The sequence below is a fragment of the Larimichthys crocea genome, chromosome II (genome assembly GCF_000972845.2).
Source record: "Larimichthys crocea isolate SSNF chromosome II, L_crocea_2.0, whole genome shotgun sequence".
Taxonomy (NCBI): domain Eukaryota; kingdom Metazoa; phylum Chordata; class Actinopteri; family Sciaenidae; genus Larimichthys; species Larimichthys crocea.
The window spans coordinates 5,144,016-5,169,290 of record NC_040012.1 but is presented as its reverse complement, the minus strand read 5'-3'; the positions used below and the strand labels follow the sequence as shown (position 1 = coordinate 5,169,290).

General features: G+C 41.7%; 4 protein-coding genes across 6 annotated transcripts in view; 3 read left to right on the top strand and 1 right to left on the bottom strand.

Annotated features, from left to right (window-relative positions):
- The first annotated feature begins 1,341 nt into the window (after positions 1-1,341).
- On the top strand, positions 1,342-7,735 carry hectd3 (HECT domain containing 3). Of its 2 annotated transcripts, none has more exons than XM_010750806.3 (20): positions 1,342-1,455; positions 1,776-2,229; positions 2,768-3,021; positions 3,110-3,245; positions 3,404-3,525; positions 4,210-4,323; positions 4,712-4,794; positions 4,888-5,053; positions 5,143-5,224; positions 5,451-5,633; positions 5,736-5,788; positions 5,868-6,036; positions 6,123-6,236; positions 6,332-6,421; positions 6,513-6,719; positions 6,802-6,931; positions 7,015-7,089; positions 7,178-7,259; positions 7,346-7,417; positions 7,551-7,735. In XM_010750806.3, exons 2-20 carry the CDS (start codon positions 1,870-1,872, stop codon positions 7,633-7,635), a joined length of 2,577 nt encoding a protein of 858 aa, XP_010749108.2. In that variant the 5' UTR covers positions 1,342-1,455; positions 1,776-1,869; the 3' UTR covers positions 7,636-7,735. The 2 variants fall into 2 exon arrangements, with proteins under 2 accessions (XP_010749108.2, XP_019121410.1); XM_019265865.2 differs by having other exon boundaries at positions 1,773-2,229.
- A 1,897-nt stretch (positions 7,736-9,632) lies between these two features.
- Positions 9,633-14,563, top strand: si:ch211-284o19.8 (protein lifeguard 1). Its single transcript, XM_010750809.3, has 6 exons — positions 9,633-9,786; positions 11,699-11,988; positions 12,097-12,297; positions 12,899-13,027; positions 13,596-13,739; positions 14,238-14,563. The coding sequence occupies exons 2-6, from the start codon at positions 11,710-11,712 to the stop codon at positions 14,370-14,372; spliced, it is 888 nt and encodes a 295-aa protein (XP_010749111.3). The 5' UTR covers positions 9,633-9,786; positions 11,699-11,709; the 3' UTR covers positions 14,373-14,563.
- parp2 (poly (ADP-ribose) polymerase 2) lies at positions 14,437-20,928 on the bottom strand. 2 transcript variants are annotated; one of them, XM_027289848.1, is made up of 18 exons: positions 20,769-20,928; positions 19,820-20,029; positions 19,563-19,721; positions 19,392-19,462; positions 19,082-19,132; positions 18,703-18,799; positions 18,514-18,589; positions 18,330-18,432; positions 18,087-18,240; positions 17,864-18,002; positions 17,716-17,779; positions 17,490-17,624; positions 16,889-17,016; positions 16,695-16,794; positions 16,458-16,556; positions 16,226-16,350; positions 15,359-15,561; positions 14,437-15,326 (listed from the first exon to the last, which is right to left on the bottom strand). In XM_027289848.1, the coding sequence occupies exons 1-17, from the start codon at positions 20,833-20,835 to the stop codon at positions 15,402-15,404; spliced, it is 1,938 nt and encodes a 645-aa protein (XP_027145649.1). In that variant the 5' UTR covers positions 20,836-20,928; the 3' UTR covers positions 14,437-15,326; positions 15,359-15,401. The 2 variants fall into 2 exon arrangements, with proteins under 2 accessions (XP_027145649.1, XP_019121431.2); XM_019265886.2 differs by having other exon boundaries at positions 14,437-15,561.
- A 596-nt stretch (positions 20,929-21,524) lies between these two features.
- Positions 21,525-25,275, top strand: part of mettl17 (methyltransferase like 17) — a 7,800-nt gene continuing 4,049 nt past the window's right edge. The window contains exon 1 of the mRNA XM_019265868.2: positions 21,525-21,725. Within this exon, the coding sequence (XP_019121413.2) occupies positions 21,681-21,725 (45 nt within the window). The 5' untranslated portion in view covers positions 21,525-21,680. The remainder of the gene's footprint in view (positions 21,726-25,275) is intronic.

Genomic DNA, 25,275 nt, shown 5'->3' with positions numbered 1-25,275 from the left:
TTGCCATTGCACAAAGTACAAGTAAGACAAGTAAGTTTAGTAAAGCAGTGCAGAGTACATATGGACATATAAATAAGAGTGCAGATATAAATATCAATATGTTATCAGAATCGCTTTATTGGTCAGGTGTATGTACACAAATGAGGAATTTGACTCTGGTTCACTGTGTTCTCAATTGTACATACAGGTATAGACATACAGTTTAACAAGGAACATGACAGGTAGGCGCAGACATGAACATAAAACTTAAGAAACATAAAGATATAACTATATATATGTGCATAAATATAGATATGTGTATCGATCTCTAGACACTGGCAGCGACGAAACGTGTTCTGTACATGAGGTAGGTGGATACGACAGTACATATGTACAACAAACTAAATGTAAACAGTGAGGATAAATAAATAAAATATAATAAGACATATGGACAGAGTGAAATTAATACACAAATATATATAAATACAGGTTGGCAGCATACATGCTGTATAGAGTGTATAAGGCCAGTGCAGACTGCAGTGTGGGTGTGATGATTTAACATGAGCCCACCTGGTCTACCTGTACACAGATAAAAGAAAAATAAAAGAAAACATTAACCGCAAAATCTTTTTCTGTACACTCAGGTTAAATTGACTCTCTACTACACTGTACAGTAATGTTAAAATAGACAGCAAAAAAGCGTTTTTAACCCTAGAACCCACACAGTTATTGTCATGTGATTTTCATTGTGTTGCTGCTGTCTGAGTTGCATAGGTCCTTGGGTAGCTTCAGGCTGCTCACTGATGTCATTAATGGGATGTTTGTCTCCCTCCTCCCATCTATGGTTTATTTTCAAGAGGCATGCATTAGTGATAGACGGTGCCATTTTTTGTGCCATCTCCTACAATTGCAGAAAGACTGTGCCTTCACCAGACAAGGCTCACATGTCCCAGGAATGGGTGGACCAAAAAACAAGTTCCCAGCTCCATTATTATTTTTTTTGTTTCGTTAAGGATTACCTGATTTTTTAATAAATTTGCTGCCTTTTAAAAAAGGGTCCCCCATGGTACCTTTTTATTTTATTTTATTTTATTTTGTGTGATATTGGGAAATTAAAGAAGAGTACTACAACTTGGCATACAGTGTTTTACTTTTACATAAATTGATGAAAACTGTATTTTTATCTGGGATATTATATTATATATTATCATTATCTATTATTTATTATATTATTATATATCAGGTCAAATATACCTGACGTTAGTGACGGTGTTACTAATTTTAAACTCAGTGTTCTGGGGTTAAAATAAATGGTGTTGATACATTTTATGTGGTGAGACTTTTATTTTGAAATTACAACCGACGGAAGTCCGAGAGGGTCAAAAGTCTCCTCTGCGTTTCCGCGTTGTCAGAAATCCAAAGAAATCCACCTCGAAAAGCGAATTTAAAACCCCAAAATATCCGCCGACAGTCACGGTACGTCAACAAACACTCTTTGTGGTTATAAATCTACCTTTTAGCTCTTTGAAAATGTTTAATTTAGTAACTTTTCAGTCAAATTAACGCAGATATTTTGTTGAACAAACCGCAGGACGTCGGTTTAACTGACGTCCAGCTAAGGTGCTAATGTTAGCTCCGGAGGGGAGTCGATACTTTTCATCAGTCAGCCGACTCTGGTGACTCATTATCGGCTTTTTTGGGGCCTCTAACCGCCTATGAAAGAGAGCCGGGATTCAAACCCTCTTGTTTTAATGTGTAGTGACTTTTCTCTGTTGTCTGGTTTGTTTTGACAGCAGCATCCAGGCAGGACAACAAAAGCAGGACTGTGTGGGGTGATGTCAGCTGACTGACACCTCCTCCTCCATCACCTCCTCCTCCATCACCTCCATCATGTCTCTGGGTGACAACCCTCACCTGCTCCTGGGCAGGATCCGCTTCCTGAACAGGTGCATCGAGTGTTTCAAGAGGAGCGAGCCGGCCCCGGACCCTCTGTGTTACGTCCCCAAAGAGGTTTGCTACAAGGTCTGCAAGGATTCATCGTCCACGGGCTCCTGCGCCTCCTCCTCCGGAGCTGCTGCGGGAGCCTCCCTCGTGGGGAAGACGCTGGTGTCCGTGTTTGAGAACCCACACCAGAACCCACACATCAAGAAGCTGTGCAAGTACAACATCGAGCCGAAGAAAGGGACGTGCATCCGGACAACGGGGGAGGAGTACAGGAACAGTCAGGGCCTGTGGGTCAAAATCATCAAGGTGAGCATCGCCCGCTGCCGCTCACGGTGAAGTCGAACCACAAAAACGACAAGTTAAAAGCAATAAATCGCAGAGTTTGCAGCCCTGATCGCCTCAGGTAGGTCCTACCACAGTGTCAGAGCTCTAACTGCACCTTTGTGCGAGTATTTGGACTCAAGAACAACCAGGAATGATTCATCTGAGGGACCTCAGGGAGCGAGGAGGGACGTAGGGCATTAAAAGATCAAGAGAAATAACATACAAGGCCTCCTAGGGCTTCAAAAGTAATCAGCAAAATCTGGAAATCCAATCAGTAGATAATATTTAAGCTGGAGACGAGAGAGCAGTGAGTGAGAAGATTAACGTGTGTCTGTGATTATTCAATGACCCGCTGGACCTCCTGACGTTCTGCTACGCAACTTGACGCGTCTTAACAGACATCATGACATCTTTAATACCAGAAGATTTGATTTTATCACCTCTTAGCTCAGTATTTCTGATTATAAATGCGTCTTATCGGTAACACATGTTAATTCAATGATCCGTTGTCTGCGTCCAGGAGCAGATGGAGGAGCACCGTCAGGGCCTGGAGCTGGAGGAAGGCTGGATCCTGGTGTGTAAACACACAGAAGGAGGCGACAGGCTCGTGCCGGTGGAGTCGCCGGAGACCGTCAGCAGGCAGCAGCAGCTCTTCGGCTACGACCACAAACCCTGCAACAGGTGGGAGCAGGTGGTGAACGTGGAGAACGCACTTTACATCGGCTCCAAACCCAAAATCGCAGAGCGGGACGACGCTGCCGTCCAGAAGCTAAGGTGAGCACGAGTCAGACCAGAGAGTCAAGACTTTTTTTGGGGGGGGTTCAGATTAAATTTAAGCTGTTGTTCTCCTAAAATCTTTAAGGTACATTCCTCCCACCTGGACGTATGAATGCGACGAGGATCTGGTGCACTACTTCTACGACCACATAGGGAAAGAGGATGAGAACCTGGGCAGTGTGAAGCAGTGCGTGACCAGCATCGATGTTTCTTCATATTCTGTGAGTCACTCACACAGAGATTTTTGCTTTTTTCTACGGGAGATTTTAGCTAAAATACTGAGATTTAGAGCATAATGATTGTTACATATGTATGACAACATATAATCAAAGATGTATACGTTTGTCAGTGATCGATTTACCTTGATACTTCCTGACAGGATGATCCAAGTGGAGGCGTGAGCTGTCTGACGGACGGCGACACTGAAACGTACTGGGAGAGCGACGGCATGCAGGGACAACACTGGATCCGCCTGCACATGAAGAGAGGCACCGTGGTGAAGTAAGGAGCCGAGCTACAAAATTCATATTTTAAAAAACAAGAAGTTAAAGCTGACGTTAGTGCTTTCCATCACAGTACTGAGTATAAATGCCATAAAATCAGATTTATTTGTCACATTGGTGCCTTACTTCTACTTGTTGTCGCTGCTCCTTCACGTCAAAAAGGAGCCAGCTGAGGTGATTCAGGTGTTTGATTAGGATGCATCCTTTGGAGGTGTTCTAGGTAGCATGAGGAGTCAGGTAAGACCTGATTTTTCTCAGGTTGTGCCGCTTCACACTTCACAACATAAGAAAAATTAGGCCTTACCTAACCGGATACAGGCTGTGGTCATCTGCCATCGAGCTCTGCCGGCTGCCTGCAGCAGCCCACATTAAATCCAAGTCACTAACACCACACAGTAGTTTCTGCATCTACACTTATACTGCGTGATTGCAGACACTCATTCAGAGTCAGTCATTAATTAACTCGCACAGAGTCGCTGAGCTGAACTGATTACATTCGTGTGAGTCACCCGAGGGTCAATAATGTTTGAAGCCGGGTGATTTAATGTGCGACAATCTAATCTGAACGCAGAGTACAGTAAGTCGACAGTATGTTGGTACCACACCCAGTCTGCGCACAGTGGAACCTCAGCGTTTAAAGATGTGAAGCATCTCGTATGAATCTTCTCTGTCCTCTCTCCAGCAAACTGATACTGACGGTGGACTCCACAGACGACAACTACATGCCCAAGCGAGTCACGGTTTACGGAGGCGAGGGAGACGGCCTGAAGAAGCTGAGCGATGTCACCATAGACGAGTGAGCCTCTTCAGTCAGAACGCATCAAAATAACTTTATTTATCTGTTCTGAACTTCATTTGCATACACGACAAACAAAAATGTCTAAAATGTCGACTGGTGCCAAAGAATGTCCAAAATAAATGCTTCATATTACAGTATATGAGTCTAATACCACTAGTTTTGTATTAAGGGACCTTCTCATGTGAGGAAAGGACCTCCGTATTATTACAGTAGACAATGTCTGATGTTTCAAAGAAGGCTGAAGAATCAAAATCTTATTTTCTTTTGATAAAAGTAGAGAACTAACAGTGTAATGTTATTATGAAGCATGTCTGCCTGCTGCGCTGAGTTGTTTCATCTGTAGGAAGTTCATTTTCATATTTCTGCTGGGGGTTTTTTTCTCCAGTAATCTGATTGGAGAAGTTTGCGTTCTGGAGGACATGACAGGTCACCTGCCTGTGATCGAGATTCGCATCGAGGAATGTAGAGGTCGGGTTGTTTCATTTAAAACACCTAATTACATTTTCTTTTATGATGCCACGAGCCTTAAACTTTGTTTTCTCTCTCCTTTTGTCTTCACAGATGAGGGGATAGACGTCCGGATCCGAGGCTTGAAGATCAAGTCGTCGTGTGAGAGAGACCTGGGTCTGAACGCCGACGTTTTCCAGTCCTCTAACTTAGTGCGATACCCTCGTCTGCAGGGCAACACGCCTGACTTCCTGTACCGCAGGGCGCTGGTCATCCAGAGGTAGTTCACCTCCCGGAGTTGTTCAAATCTCAAACACACACATCGGATTCACGCTCTAACCGTCTTTAGTGATTTATTTTTTTCCACAGGTTCATCAGTCTCCTGGACAGTGTGCTCCCACACTTAGTACCAGCCTGGGACTACAGTCTGGGCACCTTCAACCAGATCAAAGTGAGTCATCGTGTTTATAATATATAATACCGGCAGTGAATTACATTTAAGCAGCAATAAACCCCAAAAAGCTTCTTTTAACCATCAAATTTGAACACATTTATAGTAAATATACAACAAGCTGGATGGCTTTTATTCAATTTCAGTGAAGCAGCATCTTAAAATAAATGTTTCACTAATATTTAAACCTTCTCGTGAATCTCGTGTGTTCTTTGGCACCCTCTAGAGCATAAAACAGTTCCTGCTGCTGTCCAAACGCCGCTCGGCCCTTATCACGCAGTGCCTGAAGGACTCCGAGACCGGGAAGCCAAACTTCATGCCCCAGCTCTACATCAACCGACGCCTGGCCATGGAGCACAGAGACAACCCGTCTCTGGACCCCAGCTGCAAGAACGCCGTGTTCAATCAGGTACGAAACGCTTCCTGATGGTGGTAGACTAGACTCCTAATGTTGCGAGTTGAGATTTGTATATAACCTAAAAAGGAGAACTCCGTATTTCTCTGGTTGCAGGTGTATGAAGGTCTCAAGCCATCTGACAAATTTGAGAAGATTCTGGACTACAGGTGTGTATTCACAGGTTAATGTGTCTGATATTTCTTGCCTGAACTCGAAGGTGTTGAAATCTAAATCTCGTTTCGTCAGATGGCCCGCTCGGTACGACCAGTGGTGGGAGTGTAAGTTCATTGCAGAGGGAATCATCGACCAGGGAGGAGGATTTCGCGACAGCCTGGCCGACATGTCTGAGGAGCTTTGCCCCAGCTCAGCTGAGTGCCCCATGCCTCTGCCGTTCTTCAGCCGCACATCCAACCAGGTAATCGCTCGTCATCACTGCCTGCACACGATCGAGATCAGACTGCTGTCCGGTGTTCTCATTGTTCTTCTCCTGACCTCGCTCAGGGTTCCTTAGAGGCCAGAGATTACTACGTCCCCAACCCGTCCTGTAAAGAGTTCAACAAGTATGAGTGGATCGGTCAGCTCATGGGAGCTGCTCTCAGAGGAAAAGACTTCTTGGTGAGTGACGCTCACTCTCCACCTGCTGTAGCTGGATGATACAGTCGCTTTGAAGTAAGAACGGGTGGATGTAGAGATTTGATTGTATCCTGCAGGTCTTGGCTCTGCCCGGGCTGGTGTGGAAGCAGCTGACCGGAGAGGCTGTCAGCTGGAGCAAAGACTTCCCTGCTGTGGACTCGGTGCTGGTGAGGACGTTCAGATTATCACAGCTGCTTCCTTTCCAGCTGTGTCCGGTGTGTCGTTTTCAAAAGTTTAAAATTTGGTTTGTGTGTTCAGGTGAACCTGCTGGATGCCATGGAGAACATGGACCAGGAGACGTTTGAGTTCAGGTTTGGTGAGGAGCTCGTCTACACCACCCTGCTGAGCGACGGCCAGATGGCGGATCTCATCCCCGGCGGGAGTAACGTGGGCGTTCGCTACGAGGACCGCAAAGAGTTCATCCGCCTGGTGCAGAAGGTTCGGCTGGAGGAGAGCAAGCAGCAGGTTGGACTTTGACGCTTTCCGTGCTTCAGGTGTTGTTATAATTCCTCTTGTTGCTGCTAACGTGTAAACTCCTTCATTACAGATAGCAGCCATGCAGGCGGGGCTGCTAAAGGTGGTTCCTCAGGCGGTGTTGGATCTGCTCACCTGGCAGGAAGTGGAAAAGAAAGTGTGCGGAGATCCTGAGATCACTGTGGAAGCTCTGAAACGACTCAGTGAGTGTCCATCCTTCACAATAAAACACACATTTCCTGTATCAGATGCTTGATTGTCTGTCTCCACCTTCCTTTCCTGTCAGCACACTACGAAGACCTGGAACAAAGTGACAGTAGAGTGCAATACTTGTGGGAAGCTCTGACAAACTTCACCAATGGTCAGTTCACATTTCACAGAGCCTCATTCTCACTGCAGTGAAAGTCTTTTACAACACTTCAATGACGTGATTTGAATTTTGTTCTCAGAGGATCGCAGCAGGTTTCTGAGGTTTGTAACTGGTAGAAGTCGTCTTCCTGCACCCATCTACGTCTTCCCTGACAAACAAGGGTGAGGAAAATCCATAAAACAGCTGATCTATAAAACTTCAAATGTTTTTTTCATGTATCTGTTTTAACGTCTGTTTCCTGACACAGCTCTGAAACGACTGACGCCCTCCCTCAGTCCTCCACATGCTCCAGCACTCTTTATCTACCCAACTACCCGAGGTAAACCAAAGCTCCGTGTTTCATAATTACATTTACATGATCAGAGAAGGTTGGTCTGTCATTGATCGTGACTCCTTCCGCTCTTATGAAGCAGACGACTGTTCGTATAACTCCTCTTCATTCTGTCCCGCAGCGCAAAAGTCTGTGAGGAGAAACTGCGTTACGCTGCGTACAACTGTGTGGCCATTGACACAGACATGAGCCCGTGGGAAGAGTGATCTCTGCTGCTGCTGCTTCACTGAGCAAACTTTACAAACACACTGCTGTCTCGCCAAGTTAATCCGAGCTGTACATAATAAAGAGCTATACGGAAACATGGACATGACTTCAGTGTTTTTATTATTCAAGATGTTTTAATGTGTTTAAGATGTTTGACGTGAAGTTATGTTGGACAAATAAAACAGGAAGCAGCATATCATGAGAGAAATTGTATTTTTAGAGTTTGTTAATAATAAAACTGATTAACGTCAAACTTGTCTCAGCAGCTTGTATACACAAAGTGGATGAGAAATTACTTAGAAATAAGTCATGAAGTCAAGTACATTGAAATAAAAACAAAGCATATACATAATACAACACTCAAAGAGTTTATAGCTCCTCACTCATCACCTCACAAAAAGTGCCATGGGACACTCTGGTTTTTGTCCATGGTTCACCGCCCTCTGAGTTCAGTAATGATTTGTTTAGTTACCACGTCACTATTAATAAAAATGTGGTTAAATCATAGTGCCTCTTGTTTTCCATATAATGATAAGCTGGGAAAGTTATTTTTTTATATCCAGAGGAATGAAAAATACTGTTTTAGAGTTATAGTTTACTGTGTAATGAAGTGAAGACCAAACACTCTGTAACAGCCAATTCAACTGAATTTAACATGAGGTAGTAGTAATAATAATAATAATAATAATATAGTATTTGTGGTGAACATCAGGGACCACAGCAGCAGACTTGATCATTTTGCTGATCTGGGTGTAGCTACGATTCACAAGGAAGCAGAAAAACTCTTGGGGGGAAAAAACAAAGTTGGTAACATGTATTGATGGGACATGATGGCGAGAGGAAGAGCTCAGTGCATCATGGGAAGTCCCCCGGCAGTTTAGTCCTGTATCAGCATGACTCAGGGAAGGTTCAGGACTCACCTGACCCAGCTCTGACAATAAGCTCTGACAATAAAGACCGTGATAACCTTCATGTGTCACATTTTTGAGAAAATTTCCCTCTTTATCTGGTGATCATTTTGGCTGTGTTGGTGCCTATGGCACTATTATTTTTTCTAATAGATCGATTGAACACTGTGCAAAATAAAATTACTTCCCTCTTAAGTCATTTAGGACAAAGATGTCCATTTCTATAAAAACTGCTAAAAAAAACTTTACAAATTAATATTTTTTCTGGATTAATTAAAGTCAAAACAACCAAACATTCAATCACTTTGAGGATTTTAACCCAACAATGAGTTATTTCCCCTCAAAATAACTGAATCTTTGGAAGTTTTTGGAAGTGGACATTGTTTTTGCCTTAATGACTTATAAGAGGGAAGTAAAGGGGTTAAAAGTGTCTCATGGATCTAAAACAGGAGTTCGTTCCACAGAAAAAAAGCTTCATAGCTGAAATCTCCGACTCCTGTTCTACTTTTGGAGACTACAGGAATCACAGGGAACCCTGCATGCAGAGAGCACAGTGTTTTAGTGTAGTACGAGCTCTTTAAAATGTCACCACGGTGTTATAGAAAGTTTTGGATAGATAAGAAACAATTACATTTTGAATATCTACAATTTTAGGCAAAGTGGAGATTGTGTGACAGCATATAAAGGTCCAGTGGTGCTGGCACAAACAGTGCAAACCTGATACTGATCTGACATTTAGTTTCACTTCTGTTTTAACTGATAGAAACACCCTGACATGGTGTGATGATACAGGAAACAGGCTACACGCTTAACATTTCTGCCTGGCAACAGTTGACACCAGTGATTCCTCAATGTCAGGTACAACCAGACACAAATCAGATCATGTGTTCTTGTTATTTATCATGTTGTGTCTTATGTTGTAGGAGCCACGGTGACCAGTGAAAGACGTCTGTGGTGTCAGGGTTAAGTTGTGGACCCTGCAGGGCCGACATGTGGACCCCTGGAAGTCCCCCCCAGACCTCCACAAACCTCTGAACGACAGGCCTCGTATCTAGTTTGAAGCAAGAGTGGAGTTTCCAGCTCCGGCACTGTGAGGCCTCACAGATTTTTTTTTTTCTTCTACTGACAGGAAGTGAAACTTTACACCACAGGTTGGAAGAATAAACGACACACACCACAACACGAGCAGTGCACTTTGTGTTTTAGTCTCTTCCTCACTGAGCTCTGTGTGGTGTCGAAAAGGTAAGAAGAACATTCACTTTATTCTTTATTAAAGGATGTAACCTGTGTGTAAAGTTAGAGAAAGGATCCCACTGTTTACACTCTTTTAGTATTTACTGGTACAATAAGAAAGAAAACTGTTTTTTTAGTTTCTTTTTTAAAAGCTTTTTTTTTTTAACTTTGCTTCGTTTAACTCAATTCATGGACGCCTGTGTGTCGTGATTATCTTATTTAATCTCACAGACACTCAACAGTTGAGATAACTGAGATAAAATAGCCTCATATTGATTTTTGTTGTCTTCGGTTACACAAGGTCACATGTGGGCCTTGAGGTCCTTGAGTTTGGCTTTGGTTGAGAACAGTAGGTGCCAGTTTATCTCAACACTGTGGTGGCCAGGGTCGAAGAGACCTATTGCTGCCTTCATAGACATAATAGATAGTTCCAATCTGCGTAAACAGACATCTGTGTCTCCAGACTAGAATATGCTGACAAAAACACCTCCATGAGTCAAAAAGATTCTCTTTGACTAATTCTGGGCGTGTAGTATTTGTGGTGTTATCTTTGGGTTTAAAGTCGATCCACCAGGATGAGTTCAGGGGGCCGACTCAGGCACTTCTGATGAACTTTGAGAGTGTCTCTAATTCTCCTTGTTTAAGCATCAATAAATAATACAGCATAAGACATCAGAGGCTCCTGAACACTTTCTTCCTTCCTGACCTCACCATTGACTTTTTGACTTCAGCTATTTCTCCACAATAATTTTTAACACGACGTTAGAGTACACCAAACACATAAAAATATCTGTCCTGCCAGTTTCTGACTATAAACTACTGAACGCTCTCTTTAGTCATCTCCTTTTGATAACTTACTGTCATATTTTTTCCTGTTTCCTGCCTCCCACTTAAAAAAAAAAACCCTCAGTGTCTGATATACTGATACTGATATTCATGCAGCCTCAGTGACAGATCTCAAAACACCTGCCAGAAAACCCACTTAACTGTCAGACACCACCAGCAGATGTGTTGACTTGTGTGTTTTCTTTAAGCTGAAAAAGGGAAGCAGGCGCAGCTGCAAGAATTAATCATTTAAACTCGTTTAATTTGTATTAATTCATCAGAGGATGAAGAAAATAAATGTGTTTCTATTCGAGGCCACCCTGAACATGTACTTTATTATTTTAATGCTCAGCAATTATCAGTTCATTCAGATATATTTAAGTCAAACTAGGTAGGTCAACAAGTTTAAAATCTAGATGTACTGTGAAATCTCTCACATGTCGGGAATGTTATGTAGATTTACCTGGTCATTCTTTAAAGGTTTCACATGTAATCTAATATTTAATGTCTAGATCCATGTTCACTGGAGACATTTGGACATTTTTATAATTAAATATACGATGGCTGAATTACATTTAGCTGCGACTGTCTTACCATGACGCATTAATCATAACATTTTCATACCGTGAGATGTCCAAATGTCTGCTGTCTGCTGCTTGTTCCTATAACTTTCTGCAGTTTGGATTAAATCTGTGGATTTTTATGGGCTGTCATGGCTGTTGGTTTGTATGTAAATCTAAGACCTCACAGGATTTTTAAAGTAAACGACAGGACACAACACCAGTTTCCTCGAGCTCAAGTTTTACTTCCTAATTTTTTGGGCAGCAAGCAGATCTGAAAGATCCACGCCTGATGATGTAAGAAGTCCTGTTTGAAAAACTTACCAGTATTTCACCAAAGTTATCAACAGATAGACAGGAAGTCTGGAGCAACAGGCTGAAATTAGCCACCTGAATAGATGCAACATCTGCACATTTTGGACCACAGCCCTGCTGCCTGGAAAAATCCTTCACAGTAGATCAGACACCAACGTTAAGTCATACAGTATGCTTAATTATGAACAGAATATATATGTTATTTTTTATCTTTGTCACAGTTTCCTCCAGAATGTCGGACACAGCAGAGCTCATCACATCCGAAGAGACACAAGATGTTGTGTCCTCACTACCACCACCACCACCATACACCTACCAAGGGCAGGACCCTCCACCTTACTCTGCAACACCAGCAATGTACTGTCCACCCAAAGTCGAAACAACATGCCCCTATCAGCCAACCACCTACGTGTCTTTCCGTGACATAAACCCAGAGCTCGCGGACACAACTCCACTTACAGCCTCGTCTTCTTTTGATGACAAGATAGTGAGACAAGGGTTTGTTAGAAAGGTTTGTACAACATATAACTCAGATGAGATGTAGTGCATGCTGGAAGGCGTCTGTCTGAATAAACAGACACAGTTTTAAAGTTGTTGTTCTTCATGTTTCTCCGTGCAGGTCTTCAGCATCCTGACTCTCCAGCTGCTCTTCACCTTCAGCGTGGTGTGCGTGTTCACCTTCTCCAGCGTGATCAAAGACGCCGTGCAGAAAAACCTGTGGCTCTACCTCAGCTCCTACATCATCTTCATCGTGGTCGCCATCGCCCTCAGCTGCTTCAAGTCCTTCAGCCGGCGTCACCCCTGGAACATCGTGGGACTGGTGAGAGTGACAAATACAGAAACACAGGAGCAAAACATGCCCAAATATCTTTCACAGATACATTTATATTAAAAATATACAACAAAACATTGAAATAATAGACTAAGACAGTATGATAAGAGTCACAGCTTTGCAGTTTGAATACTTTATGTTGGATATGAAACATCTAAAGGTCACATGGTCACATCTTGGACAGAGAACTGAAACATTTTGGTCACGACAGACTCAGATAAATGTTGCTCAACAAACAAAACTTTAAATTACTCAACTAGAAACTACCAAAACTGAAAGTATTACATGTAGTTACTCAAAAGTTTCATGAGTCAATGAAAGAAATCTGTTAAAATAATAAAAACAATCATCAATAGTTCTTTTGTTTTTATTGTTTCCCAATAAAAACCTCAGTTTCCTCTACAGCTGTGTTCTCACATTCACTTAGAGCTGTTGAGGTTTTGTTAAATTAGGTCAGCCTCTTCCTGTGCTATTAAAGGCAGAGCGCAAACACATTATTCAGAGATCATTTGTGAATCTATAAAGCAAACTGTGGATTTCCCAGATGAAGTTGGAGATGTTTGATATGTTTTGTATTTTGTGCCTGCAGGTTGTGGTCACTCTGAGTTTGTCGTACATGGTGGGAACCGTCGCCTCCTTCCACAACACCTCCGCTGTTGTCATCACCATGGGAGCTACGATTGCCATCTCACTCGCAATCATTGCATTTTCTGTGCAGGTCAGACAGCCAGGCCGAAGAAGAGCTTCCTGTATACATCTGTCATGTTCTGTTTATTTAAAAACTATTTAACTAGTTAAGATCTGCACTACTTTCCCACTTTTTTAAGCATCGTTTCAAAGGCTTTTAACTAATTATTTCAACTAATTTATTATTTAATCTGCTGTATTTCATCTATTAGTTTGAGTTTTTCATGATATCATCTTTAGCTTACAATTCCAACCATCTTATCAATTAGTTTTAGCTGTTTATTGAACCATTTAAGCATCATAAGTTATGGATTAATTGTTGAAATACAGTAAATTGATGATTATTAAATAATCTCAACCATTTATTCACTTGTCCTTCGACCTCCTGGGGTACAATCAATCAAAACAAGATATTTAAAGATGTTACCTTGAGCTCTGGGAGCCAGAGAAGGACACTGTTTTCTATTTTCTGACATCTGGACAACAGCTACACTTAAAAACCTTTTTACTATCAGGTTTTCTTTATTGTGGCTGTACTAACATATGAACAAATACTGTATCACTGACATTAATTCTTCATCTCCCTGTGTTCTTCACAGACTCGCTATGACTTCACTATTTGCTACGGTGTTCTGCTGATTCTGGCTGTGGACTTGATCATGTTCGGCTTCTTCTGCACTTTTTATTACTCCTACATCGCTGATGTCGCCTACGGATGTCTGGGTGCTCTGCTGTATTCACTGGTAAGGATAAAAAAAAGACAATATATACCACAGTAACTTACTTATATCTAAAGGGAAACAAGACTTATACAGCACAGTCATGTTCCCACATAAAGGATCAAATAGATCTGACTCTTGAAACTGAACTGTAGCTGTAGTGACAGTGTTTAACCTCCAATGTGCACAAGTGGAAGTCTCACTTACAGTTCTCATCATCTGCAACCACATACATAAAAAAAAAAAAAACACAGATGCACCCGTAAAGCATCAGATGGTATACAAGCAGTTCCTGAGAAAAAAGGAAGCTCACTTTGAAGATGCATCACTGTGCACACTTCCACTTCATTTACAGTACTCGTCTTTACACTTAACCTCATGACTTTTATTTAGAGTGAACTGTACAGCCGCGGAAGGACCGTGTGCACCCTGACTCTGTTTCCTTTTTAATGTCAGAACAGCTGCTGTGAAAAAGGTTTATTGTGTACAGTGTCCTAAATCCTCCTCTCCTTTCTTTCTTAGTTCCTGATGATCGACTGTCAGCTGCTGATGGGGATGAGGAGCTACAGTCTGGATCCGGAGGAATACGTCAACGCTGCGCTCATGATCTACCTGGACATAGTCCTCATCTTCCTCTACCTGCTGGGGAGGAGGTGAAACTGTACACACAACATATCAACACACTTACACACACACACAGACGGACACTCCAAACTGTACACACAATGAAAATGTCCTTTATTGTTATTATTAATATGTATATACTGAAGCTGCATCCTCTTTACGTGACAATGAATCATCAGTGTTTTGTATTTTCTGTTTCACATGAATAAAAATTGATATAAAAACTGGATCTGTTGTCTCATGTTAACCCGACACATTCAGTAACATTCAGTATAAACGCTCATGTCAAAGCTGTATTATTAATTAAAGTCAGAGACCGTTAATCTGACAGATCCATAAGGCCATTCGAGTTTCATAACGTTTCAGTCACATACAATACAATTACAGCTGACACTGATGTGAGGACGTACACGATATACAAAAAAATAGTGCAAAATTCTCACATGGTCTCACATGGATCCATCTTCATCTTTTACCTTCACCAAAGCTGCAGCAGTGATACAGTTAAACCTGCGTGCCCGGCTCTAATAACCAAGTATCATTCAGAAATGACTTTAAAATGGTCCAACATCATTTTCTGAATCAAAAGAACGAAGATGTGATGTCGTATAATGAGAGAAAATCCATCACAGAAAGAGTCAAACTAGTTTGGTTAGTGTTTTTTCTACTTAAATTCAAAATCCACATACTCATTTACATATGCATAAACTTCAGATCTATCAAACCCCACCGTGGACGTCACTGTAGGGCTGCAACTCGTGTAATCAATTCATCGTTTTTGTCCGTAAAATGGTGAAAAACATCCAAGGTGATGCATTAAAGCCGCTTCTTTTATTCAATCAACATTTTAAAACCCAAAAGGCAAAAAATTTGAGAAGCTGCAGCCGGAAATTTTTGATAAAAATGACCAAAACGATTAATTGATTATCAAAAAAGTCGCCAGGTTTAACATCTCCCAAAAAAACAAAGAGCTCGACTGGCTCTAAGCGTACATGAGCACTGACAAAGTGATGTATCATCCCGTCTCCAGATCTCAGAGTCAAACTGTTTTTTTGTGCCGCCTCACCACAGTGAAGAGTAGTTGAACTTGATGCGCAGCAGGTACCTCATGCGAACCTGGGCGGGGTTGTAAACAATGAACTCGTTGTACAGGAGGGAGTAACTGTTGTGTTTACCCACCCCGGTCTTCTTCCCCGGCCCCATCGGCACCGTCACACCATCCCTGACAAAGAGAGAGAGAGAGAGAGGAATGAAAATGTGCATTTATGTAGTAAGTAAAGTAACACTTACTTTACTTACTTATACTTCATACTATTAGTTTTTAGATAGATTTTTGACCATTTTAGAAAAGAACAAGTTTCTGGTGTCCGGTGGCTTTGAACAGAGTGATGAACATAATCCTATTCTTTAAAAGAAGATCTATCTCTGAATGTTTCTTTATACATCTCGGGATCCGTTCCATGTTTCACCGAGATCACCAGCTCCAGAAAACGATAAAAAACAACTTTAGATATCCTTTCTTGTGCAACCATCAGTCTGAAACCCAAAATATATTTAGTTTACGATCGTAGAAGACAAAGGAAACAAGCAGCATTGTCGCTTGTAGGTAAAGAGGCTAAAAATTACAGCTGCAACTAATGATTTTTGTCAATTAATTCATTACGTGTTTGGTCTATAAAACGTCTGAAAACAGTGAAAAACGTCCATCACAACATCATACAGCACAACATGACATCATCATGTCATGAAACTCTAAGTAAGGCGAGGTCGGCCTGTTAGTGTATGAGTCACTGCGGGACAAACTCAGTTCAGTGTTTAGTGTTTTCCTCTTTCTGGTGTAAAAACATCTTCTATGGAGGGCTTGAAAAGTAATGAGACAGACTAACAGAGTCACTGAGTTTTCGGGGTCAGGTCCGGTCTGTCCGAGTCCCTTGGTGCTGTGTTTTCCAGGAGGCAGATTGTTGGCCTCGTAGTCGGCATCCAGCAGCTCGTTACTGTCTCCCAGAGCGACCTGCAACACACACAGACACACACACAAAGCAGGGGCGTTTAAACAGTGTTGCGTCTGATCTGAGCCGAGTTGTTTAAATCTAACATCCATCTATTGATTGAGCTCACCTCACACAGCAGCAGCAGTCCGACCTGGCTGTTCTGACTGGCGAAGCAGTAGTTGGCGGACTTTGACGACATGTCAGCAAAGTAGATCCCTTTACCAAACTACATGAAGAGAAGCAGGGAAATTAGTCTCACTGCTGTATTTCTTCTGTATTTATTTTTGAATCGTGACTTTACTCGTTGCGTCACAGCAGACGAACATAAAATCAGTATGAGCATGTATTTTTCTGTCCATCCTACCATGTAACCAGTGACGGGAGCTTCAGGTGGGGCCACTCGGAGCCCCTTACTGAGGATGCCGACCCAGTTGGACAGACGGGAACCGTGCCACAACAGAGTCCTGGTGGACAGACAGACAGACGAACAGACAGAGTGAGGATAACCTTACAGGTGTACTGACAGTTCACACAAACACTGCGCTCACTGTGCGTTACCTGTTGTGTAACTGAGAGAGGAAGTTGTTTCTCTCTCCGTCTCTGTCCACCGAGAAGATGTCGAGGACGCTCATGGTGTAGTCAGAATGGGTCGGTGCGTGAGTGGACAGTAGATACTTTTCTATCACCTTCACACAGAGAAGAAGAACTGTCAGGTTACTGCAGCTCAAGTTTCATTCATTCATTTAACATCTATTTTATCTGAATGTGTTTCTGACCACTAGAGTCATAAACAGGTTTGTTAAGGTTTATTGCCAGTAACCAGTTCCTTTCTGGTCTATCGAGGCCGCTGTCAGTGGCTGTCAGTCTGTCTTCCCTCTCTGTCTGATGGCTTGAAGTTGACATTATAGATATAGATGCAGGTTTACATACTTTAGTACGTACGGTACAACAAAACATGAGATTTACTAGATTTTAAGGAACGGTTCGACAATGTGGATGTTGCTTGGGAATGATTTGATGCTTTTGATACAATCTAACTGACCAAGAACAAACATATGACATATACATGATCATATCAAACTTTCGGTTTTCTGATTTGACTGTCATGTCGAGATGATAAATAAATCTCGAGGGTGGAGGCTGATAAACCTCGACCGACCTTGTATTCATTGCTGCCGGACTCCAGAGGCTGCACTTGGCACTGGAGGGAGCGGTACTGTCTGTCCAGAGGATGTTCGTCACCGTCTTTGCTGGATTGAACCATTTTCACTGCTATCTGAATGTCGCTCAGAGCCTTGAAAAGAGAAATAAAACGTGTATAGATGTTGTTGATTTAAGTAAAGGCTGAATATTTGTGGGACCTTGTAATTATTTTTTTTTTTTACCTCCAACAGTGCTATTTTTTCCTTCAGCTCATCTTCTGTGCGGATGATCGGGGGAGTTTTCAACCTGGAGTGTTACATCAGTTTATTCAGACATCCAACAGCATTATTTAGAGCATCTCTCAAACTGTACCGCCACGTGTTCCCTTACCCAAAGTCATGAGGGATGCGGGTGTAAAACTGGTTGCACGCCTCCAGCAGCTCACGATTGCTGCCCTTCTTCTTCAAACACTCCTCGATTTTCTTCAGCGCCGTGTAGCCTGCACGGATCTGCTCCGAGGTCAGTTTGCCTGCAGGTACAAAGAAAAGTTTGAAATGCATATTTTTCAAATAATATACGTGCTTCATACAAAACATTTTCTGATCAGACTGACCGAGAGGAGCTTTCCGGGTGTCAAACTTCATCTCCAGCACACACTCCTCCATCGCCTTGATGTCACAGATCAGCTCCAGGAGCGACTGGATCTTCACATCCAGCTTCGAGGTCCTCTTTTTGGGTGCACTATCCACGGTGGTCTGGTTCTCCTCCTGGAACAGTGAAATATATACACGTTTATCATGATAACAAAGATACCGAGGACGCGTGTAGGTTGTTTGTTCTCTGCTTTGTTTCTTGCCTTGTCGTTCGTGCTGTAGTCCATGAACACCATGTCATATTTTCCAGCTACCTTCTCAAAAGTCGCTCGGCCTTCCCACTCATTCTTGGTCTTGTCGAGGAACCTGTGGCACAACAAGAGTTCACTAAACTCTCTTCTTCAAGGTGAGACATCCAGAAATATTATTTTATTGCACACGTCTCACTTTTTCTTGAAGATATCTTTGGCTTTCAGCAGGTCTCCACCGCAAGCTGTCAGACTGTTTTGACCAACTTTACCCACTGGACAAAAAAACAACAAAATATATTCAGTTAATTTACATTTTTTAGGAAAGGTCTTTGAAGCTGGAGACTTATTTAGAAATATATTTATCATCGCTGGCGTATGAGCTCACCTCTGCCCCATCTCATCCACACACTGTACGCCTTGGAGCTGTCGTCTTCCAGCAGCTGGATCAGGTAATATTTGTTGTTGTTAAACTGAAGATTTGTCTGCAAAAAACAAACAAAACAAAAACAGAAAAGTGTTAAAAAGTAAAAAAATCCTTCACTTAATTTCTTTGTTTTTCAGACGTCATTTAAGAAACAGCAATGAAAAAAAAACACTTTACACATTGTAATAGTCAGTAACGTTCTAAAATCATTAATAACGGAAACCTGGAGAACAACAGTGATTAGAAAATCTATCAAACTATTAACTATGAATTACTATTTTATTAATTTTGAAGATCCCTTTTATGTCAACTTGTAATTAAACGATATTAAATATTTCACCTGATTTAGCATCACGTCGTAAACGTCGTTCCCCTCGTTGTAAACATGAGCCTGGAAGAGAAATCCAACAGTCACTAATATAAAAGAAGGTGAGTTCTGTTTATCAAGACAACAATGATTTAGAAAACGACACAATAAAAGGTGAAAAACTTTCTATAAGCACTACAGATAAACACGAAATGTCATTTGTAGGGCTGCAACTAATGACTGCGACACAGTGATAAAATATCAATAATAAAAAGGTTTCTCTGGATGTAACGATCATTTGAAGTGTTTGAACTGTAACGTGTGGTGTCGACGGGTACCGTACCTTTCCGAGTTTGGCTTTGCATTCGAGGTCAACTGGAGCTTTTCCTTTCATGACCACCGTCCTCACAACCTCTGTTAAACATTTAAAAAACCAGAGACAAACCATAAACGAGGGCAGGCGACGTCTCTGATGGTATTACAGAGAGAAATGTGAAGATTATAACCGCGTCACCTTCACTTTTTATCTCCTCTTTGGGTGTTTTTTCAGTTTTTGTCTGACTCTTGCTCCCTCTCTTCTTCTTAGCTGCAGGTTGCTCGCTCGCCTCTTCTTCTTTAACTTCAGCTGGTTTCCCGTTATGAGCAGTCGAGTCGCCGGCGTCATTCGGAATCTCTGAATAAAACACGACAACATTTTCAGTAATTTTGATGTTTTCATTGACAAATACAAACTGATGTGTGCTGATCACATGACAACACACACACACACACCTGCTTTTACGGTCTGAGAGCGAATCTTCCTCTTGTACTTGGTGACAGGATTTATCTGGACCATCTTCTTCAGGTCGACCTCGTAGGCCGTCCCAGAGCCCGAGCTCAGAGTGACAGACGTTTGTCCCGAAGAGACGGCCGAGTCCAACACGGCACAGGCCGAAGGCGCGTACGGTTCCCACTGTCCTTCATCTCCTTTCCACTGCCACACTGTTGATGGAGAGCCAGAGAGAGAAAGGCCGCACAAAGTTTATTACCACTCATGATGTTGATTACTATCACTCGAGCGGCTCTGGCTCGGACAGGTAGAGCAGGTAACATAATAATATATCACTGTACAAAGTTATTCAAGTGAGTGATCTGTCTCTGTTCAACCCTTTTAGCTCTAATGTACCAATAATAATAGAAGTATTAAGTTTTATGATACTCTTGAAATCTGTAAATCAAATGGTAATTTCTAATAGTAGAAATAAATAATGAAACTACTTATTTTTAATCGCCTCAACCTCCAGATCAGACTTTAATCACCAAATCAACAATTCAGCTGTCTGATATGAAATATATATGTGTCTAATTAAACACATGATGCATGTTTTTGACTTTTTAAACCACATCAGAGCTGATTCAACACATAATAACTTCTCTAAAATGTTTACAGCACTGGCTGAACATTACTGTTGCAGGGCTGAATCATTGTGCATTACTTAATGTGACTTAATGTGACTTAATGTGACTTAATGTATGATTCATAAACAAAACCACGTGGTTACCTTTAGGCTCGTGCTAATATAACAGTGTTTACAACCATGGTGAGCTCGTGACATCACTGTCACCTTTGATATTTATAAAAACAGTAAATCCTGCACAGACAGTAAACACATGAGGTTTGTTGTCCTGCAGCAGCGAGCTAACAACAACAACAACAACAACAACAACAACAAACACCGACCTGTCTGAGTCCGGACTTCTTCTTTCTCTCGTGCACTCTGACTTCTCGAGCTCCTCGCGCGCCTCATGGTGGCTTTATTGAAATAACTTTTATTAAAGTAAACACGGTGATAAATAAGGAGACACGGTGACAACAACAACAACAACAAGGAGGAAAACTTTCCCGCCCTGTCTCTGTGGCTACAAGCCGGCGAGGAGCAGAGTCTGGCGCATGCGCTCTACCGAACGCTTTAAAATCTAGTGCGCGACTACATTGGTTAGTACGGTAAAGCGTGTGCGCGGCTTCATGGTGCCTTCAGGTGCACCTCGGAAACTCAGAAATCAAATAATAATCTCTTTTCTAAGATTTTAGAATCAAAATGAAATTGTTTTCTGCCAAATCCACCTGATTCTTGTTCTACATGTCCCCAGCTACATCTGGGGTGAGTTTCAAGTTATTCTATTGCACTGTTTTTCTAATAAAGTGATGCATACATTGTGTATGATTTCAGCATCACTTTATTAGAAAACGATGCAGTAAAATAACTTGAAATTCACCACAGTTGTAGCTGGGCACATTTAGAACAAGAATCAGGAATTTGTTTATTTAATGACTTTTCTAAAAATCCGCGTATGTATATTAGATAAAAGATTAGTATTTGATTTCTGAGTTTCCGAGGTGCACCTGAAGGCACCATGAAGCCGCTTTACCGTACAGACTAATGTAGTCGCGCACTAGATTTTAAAGCGTTACCACAGTGAGTGTTCCCGGAACAAAAAGTTCCAGACTTAAAGGTTCCGCCTTAAGCGAAGGTCGGGGTTATTTTGTTGAAGGATTCATACAGCAGTAGCGTGGCTCTGTGCTCAACATGGTGCGGGTTTATTAAAGTTTAAATATTTAAACATTTAAACTCGAGAAGTCTCCAGTCCGGACATGGCATCACGGAGCTACGCCGCCTGTGTGAGGACCGTGTGCAGGGTGAGGTCATTGAACGCAGCATCTTCACCATGGAGGTCAGACAGAAGCAGAGAGATAATAAACTCAGACAAAAAAGTCAAAGGTCAATGGTGAGGTCAGGAAGGAAGAAAGTGTTCCTCTGATGTCTTATGCTGTATTATTTATTGACGCTTGTCCAAGGAGAATTAGAGACACTCTCAAAGTTCATCAGAAGTGCCTGAGTCGGTCTCACATTCTGCCCAACTCATTCTGGTGGATCGACTTTAAACCCAGAGATAACACCACAAATACTACACGCCCAGAATTAGTCAAAGAGAATGTTTTTACCCATGGAGGTGTTATTGTCAACATATTCTAGTCTGGAGACACAGATGTTTGTTTACGCAGATTGGAACTGTTATGGAATTTTCTATCCTTAGGTTACACAAGACCTTGTGTAACGTGTGGGTCTTGAGTTCCTCGTCAGTATTAGTTGTTTGGCTTTGGTTGGGAACAGTAGGTGCCAGTCTGTCTCAACACTGTGGTGTCCAGGGTCGAAGAGACCTGTTGCTGCCTTCATAGACATAATAGATAGCTTGTTGTTGACGTTCCAATCGGCGTAAACAGACTCTGTGTCTCCAGACTAGAATATGTTGACAATAACACCTGCATGAATAAAAACATTCTCTTTGACTAATTCTGGGCGTATAGGATTTGTGGTGTTATCTTTGGGTTTAAAGTCGATCCACCAGGATGAGTTGGGCAGAACGTGAGGCCGACTCAGGCACTTCTGATGAACTTTGAGAGTGTCTCTAATTCTCCTTGGGCCAAGCGTCAATAAATAATACAGCATAAGACATCAGAGGCTCCTGAACACTTTCTTCTTTCCTGACCTCACCATTGACCTTTGACTTCAGCAATTTCTCAACAACAGGAACGTCAACAACAAGCTATCTATTATGTCTATGAAGGCAGCAATAGGTCTCTTCGACCCTGGACACCACAGTGTTGAGATAGACTGGCACCTACTGTTCTCAACCAAAGCCAAACAACTAATACTGCCGAGGACCTCAAGGCCCAAACGTGACCTTGTGTAACCTAAGGATATAAAATTCCATAACATAGACGTTTAGTTATATACGTTATATATTTATTTTCTATGCAAATGTTCAATTTCTCTGCAGATGTTTAATTTTGCTTCAAATCTGTCTGATCTGAATCTATCTATAAAAAAAACACAAACAGTGTGGCAGCTGTTGTTTTACTATTTTACTATGCTCTTCGCTCAGTTGCTGATTGTAGGGGCTGATAATACAGGCACCATTATTTTATGCAGTATATGTATTGTTTATAACAATAGGAATATGCATGAATTCCCTCTATCCAATGTACAAACTGTGTGTACGTCAAATAGTCTCAAATCTATTACTGCGAGTTCAGAGTGTGAAGAAATCAGTAATGAAATATGCTTAGATTAACTAACAGTGGCTCTAAAATTATCTAATAGTATTTATATTATTTTACTAGACCAGAAAGAGTCTGGTTAAAAAGGTAGTAAAGAAACATTTTCCATCCTCAGGGAATGAGTGCAGCTGCACACCCACAGGTAGATTTCCTGATATCAATAAATAAACAGCATAAGACATCAGAGGCTCCTGAACACTTTCTTCCTTCCTGACCTCACCATTAACCTTTGACTTTCTTGTCTGAGTTTTTTGGGGTTTATCTGTCTGACCTCCATAATGAAGATGCTGCGTTCAATGACCTCACCCTGCACACGGTCCTCACACAGGCGGTAGCTCCGTGATGCCATGTCCGGACTGGAGACTCTCGAGTTTAAATGTTTAATATTAAACTTTAATAAACCCACCATGTGAGCACAGAGCCACGCTACTGCTGTATGAATCCTTCAACAAAATAACCCCGACCTTCGCTTAAGCGGAACCTTTAAGTCTGGAACTTTTTGTTCCGGAACACTCACTGTGGTAACGCTTTAAAATCTAGGGCGCGACTACATTAGTCTGTACGGTAAAGCGGCTTCATGGTGCCTTCAGGTGCACCTCGGAAACTCAGAAATCAAATACTAACCTTTTATTCTAATATACATACGCGGATTTTAGAAAGTCATTAAATAAACAATTCCTGATTCTTGTTCTAAATGTGCCCAGTCTACACTGTGGTGAATTTCAAGTTATTTTACTGCATCGTTTTCTAATAAAGTGATGCTGAAATCATACACAATGTATGCATCACTTTATTAGAAAAACAGTGCAAAGAATAACTTGAAACTCACCCCAGATGTAGCTGGGGACAGTGTAGAACAAGCAAATCAGGTGGATTTGCAGAAAACAATTTCATTTTGATTCTAAAATCTTAGAAAAGAGATTATTATTTGATTTCTGGAGTTCCGAGGTGCACCTGAAGGCACCATGAACCGCGCACACGCTTTACCGTACTAACCAATGTAGTCGCGCACTAGATTTTAAAGCGTCGGTAGAGCGCATGCGCCAGACTCTGCTCCTCGCCGGCTTGTAGCCACAGAGACAGGCGGAAAGTTTTCCTCCTTGTTGTTGTTGTTTTTTGTCACCGTGTCTCCTCTTTATCACCGTTTAATTTAATAAAAGTATTTTAATAAAGCCAACATGAGGCGCGCGAGGAGCTCGAGAAGTCAGAGTGCACGAGAGAAAGAAGAAGTCCAGACACAGACAGTCGGTGTTTGTTTGTTGTTTTGTGTTGTGTTGTTGTTGTTGTTGTTGTTGTTTGTTTGTTGTTGTGTTGTTAGCTCGCTGCTGCAGGACAACAACTCATGTGTTTACTGTCTGTGCAGGATTTACTGTTTTTTATAATATCAAAGGTGACAGTGATGTCACGAGCTCACCATGGTTGTAACACATGTTATATTAGCACGAGCCTAAAGGTAACCACGTGGTTTTGTTTATGAATCATACATTAAGTCACATTAAGTCACATAAGTCACATTAAGTAATGCACAATGATTCAGCCCTGCAACATAATGTTCAGCCAGTGCTGTAAACATTTTAGAGAAGTTATTATGTGTTGAATCAGCTCTGATGTGGTTTAAAAAGTCAAAAACATGCATCATGTGTTTAATTAGACACATATATATTTCATATCAGAAGCTGAAGTTGATTTGGTGATTAAAGCTGATCTGGAGGTTGAGGCGATTTAAAAATAAGTAGTTTCATTATTTATTTCTACTATTAGAAATTACCATTTGATTTACAGATTTCAAGAGTACATAAAACTTAATACTTTCTATTATATTGGTACATTAGAGCTAAAGGTTGAACAGAGACAGATCACTCACTTGAATAACTTTGTACAGTGATATTTATTATGTTACCTGCTCTACCTGTCCGAGCCAGAGCCGCTCGAGTGATAGTAATCAACATCATGAGTGGTAATAAACTTTGTGCGGCCTTTCTCTCTCTGGCTCTCCATCAACAGTGTGGCAGTGGAAAGGAGATGAAGGACAGTGGGAACCGTACGCGCCTTCGGCCTGTGCCGTGTTGGACTCGGCCGTCTCTTCGGGACAAACGTCTGTCACTCTGAGCTCGGGCTCTGGGACGGC

Excerpts from the sequence above, each read along its gene's own strand:
- hectd3 (XM_010750806.3), top strand. The coding sequence starts at position 1,870 with ATGTCTCTGGGTGACAACCCTCACCTGCTCCTGGGCAGGATCCGCTTC. Across the intron at positions 5,789-5,867 it reads GAGAAGATTCTGGACTACAG|ATGGCCCGCTCGGTACGACC; the intron begins GTGTGTATTCAC and ends TCGTTTCGTCAG. Across the intron at positions 6,037-6,122 it reads TCAGCCGCACATCCAACCAG|GGTTCCTTAGAGGCCAGAGA; the intron begins GTAATCGCTCGT and ends GACCTCGCTCAG.
- si:ch211-284o19.8 (XM_010750809.3), top strand. The coding sequence starts at position 11,710 with ATGTCGGACACAGCAGAGCTCATCACATCCGAAGAGACACAAGATGTT. Across the intron at positions 11,989-12,096 it reads GACAAGGGTTTGTTAGAAAG|GTCTTCAGCATCCTGACTCT; the intron begins GTTTGTACAACA and ends TTCTCCGTGCAG. Across the intron at positions 12,298-12,898 it reads CCTGGAACATCGTGGGACTG|GTTGTGGTCACTCTGAGTTT; the intron begins GTGAGAGTGACA and ends TTGTGCCTGCAG.
- parp2 (XM_019265886.2), bottom strand. The coding sequence starts at position 20,835 with ATGAGGCGCGCGAGGAGCTCGAGAAGTCAGAGTGCACGAGAGAAAGAA. Across the intron at positions 19,722-19,819 it reads CTCTCAGACCGTAAAAGCAG|AGATTCCGAATGACGCCGGC; the intron begins GTGTGTGTGTGT and ends TGTTTTATTCAG. Across the intron at positions 15,562-16,225 it reads CCCGAAAACTCAGTGACTCT|GGATGGTGTGACGGTGCCGA; the intron begins GTTAGTCTGTCT and ends TCTCTTTGTCAG.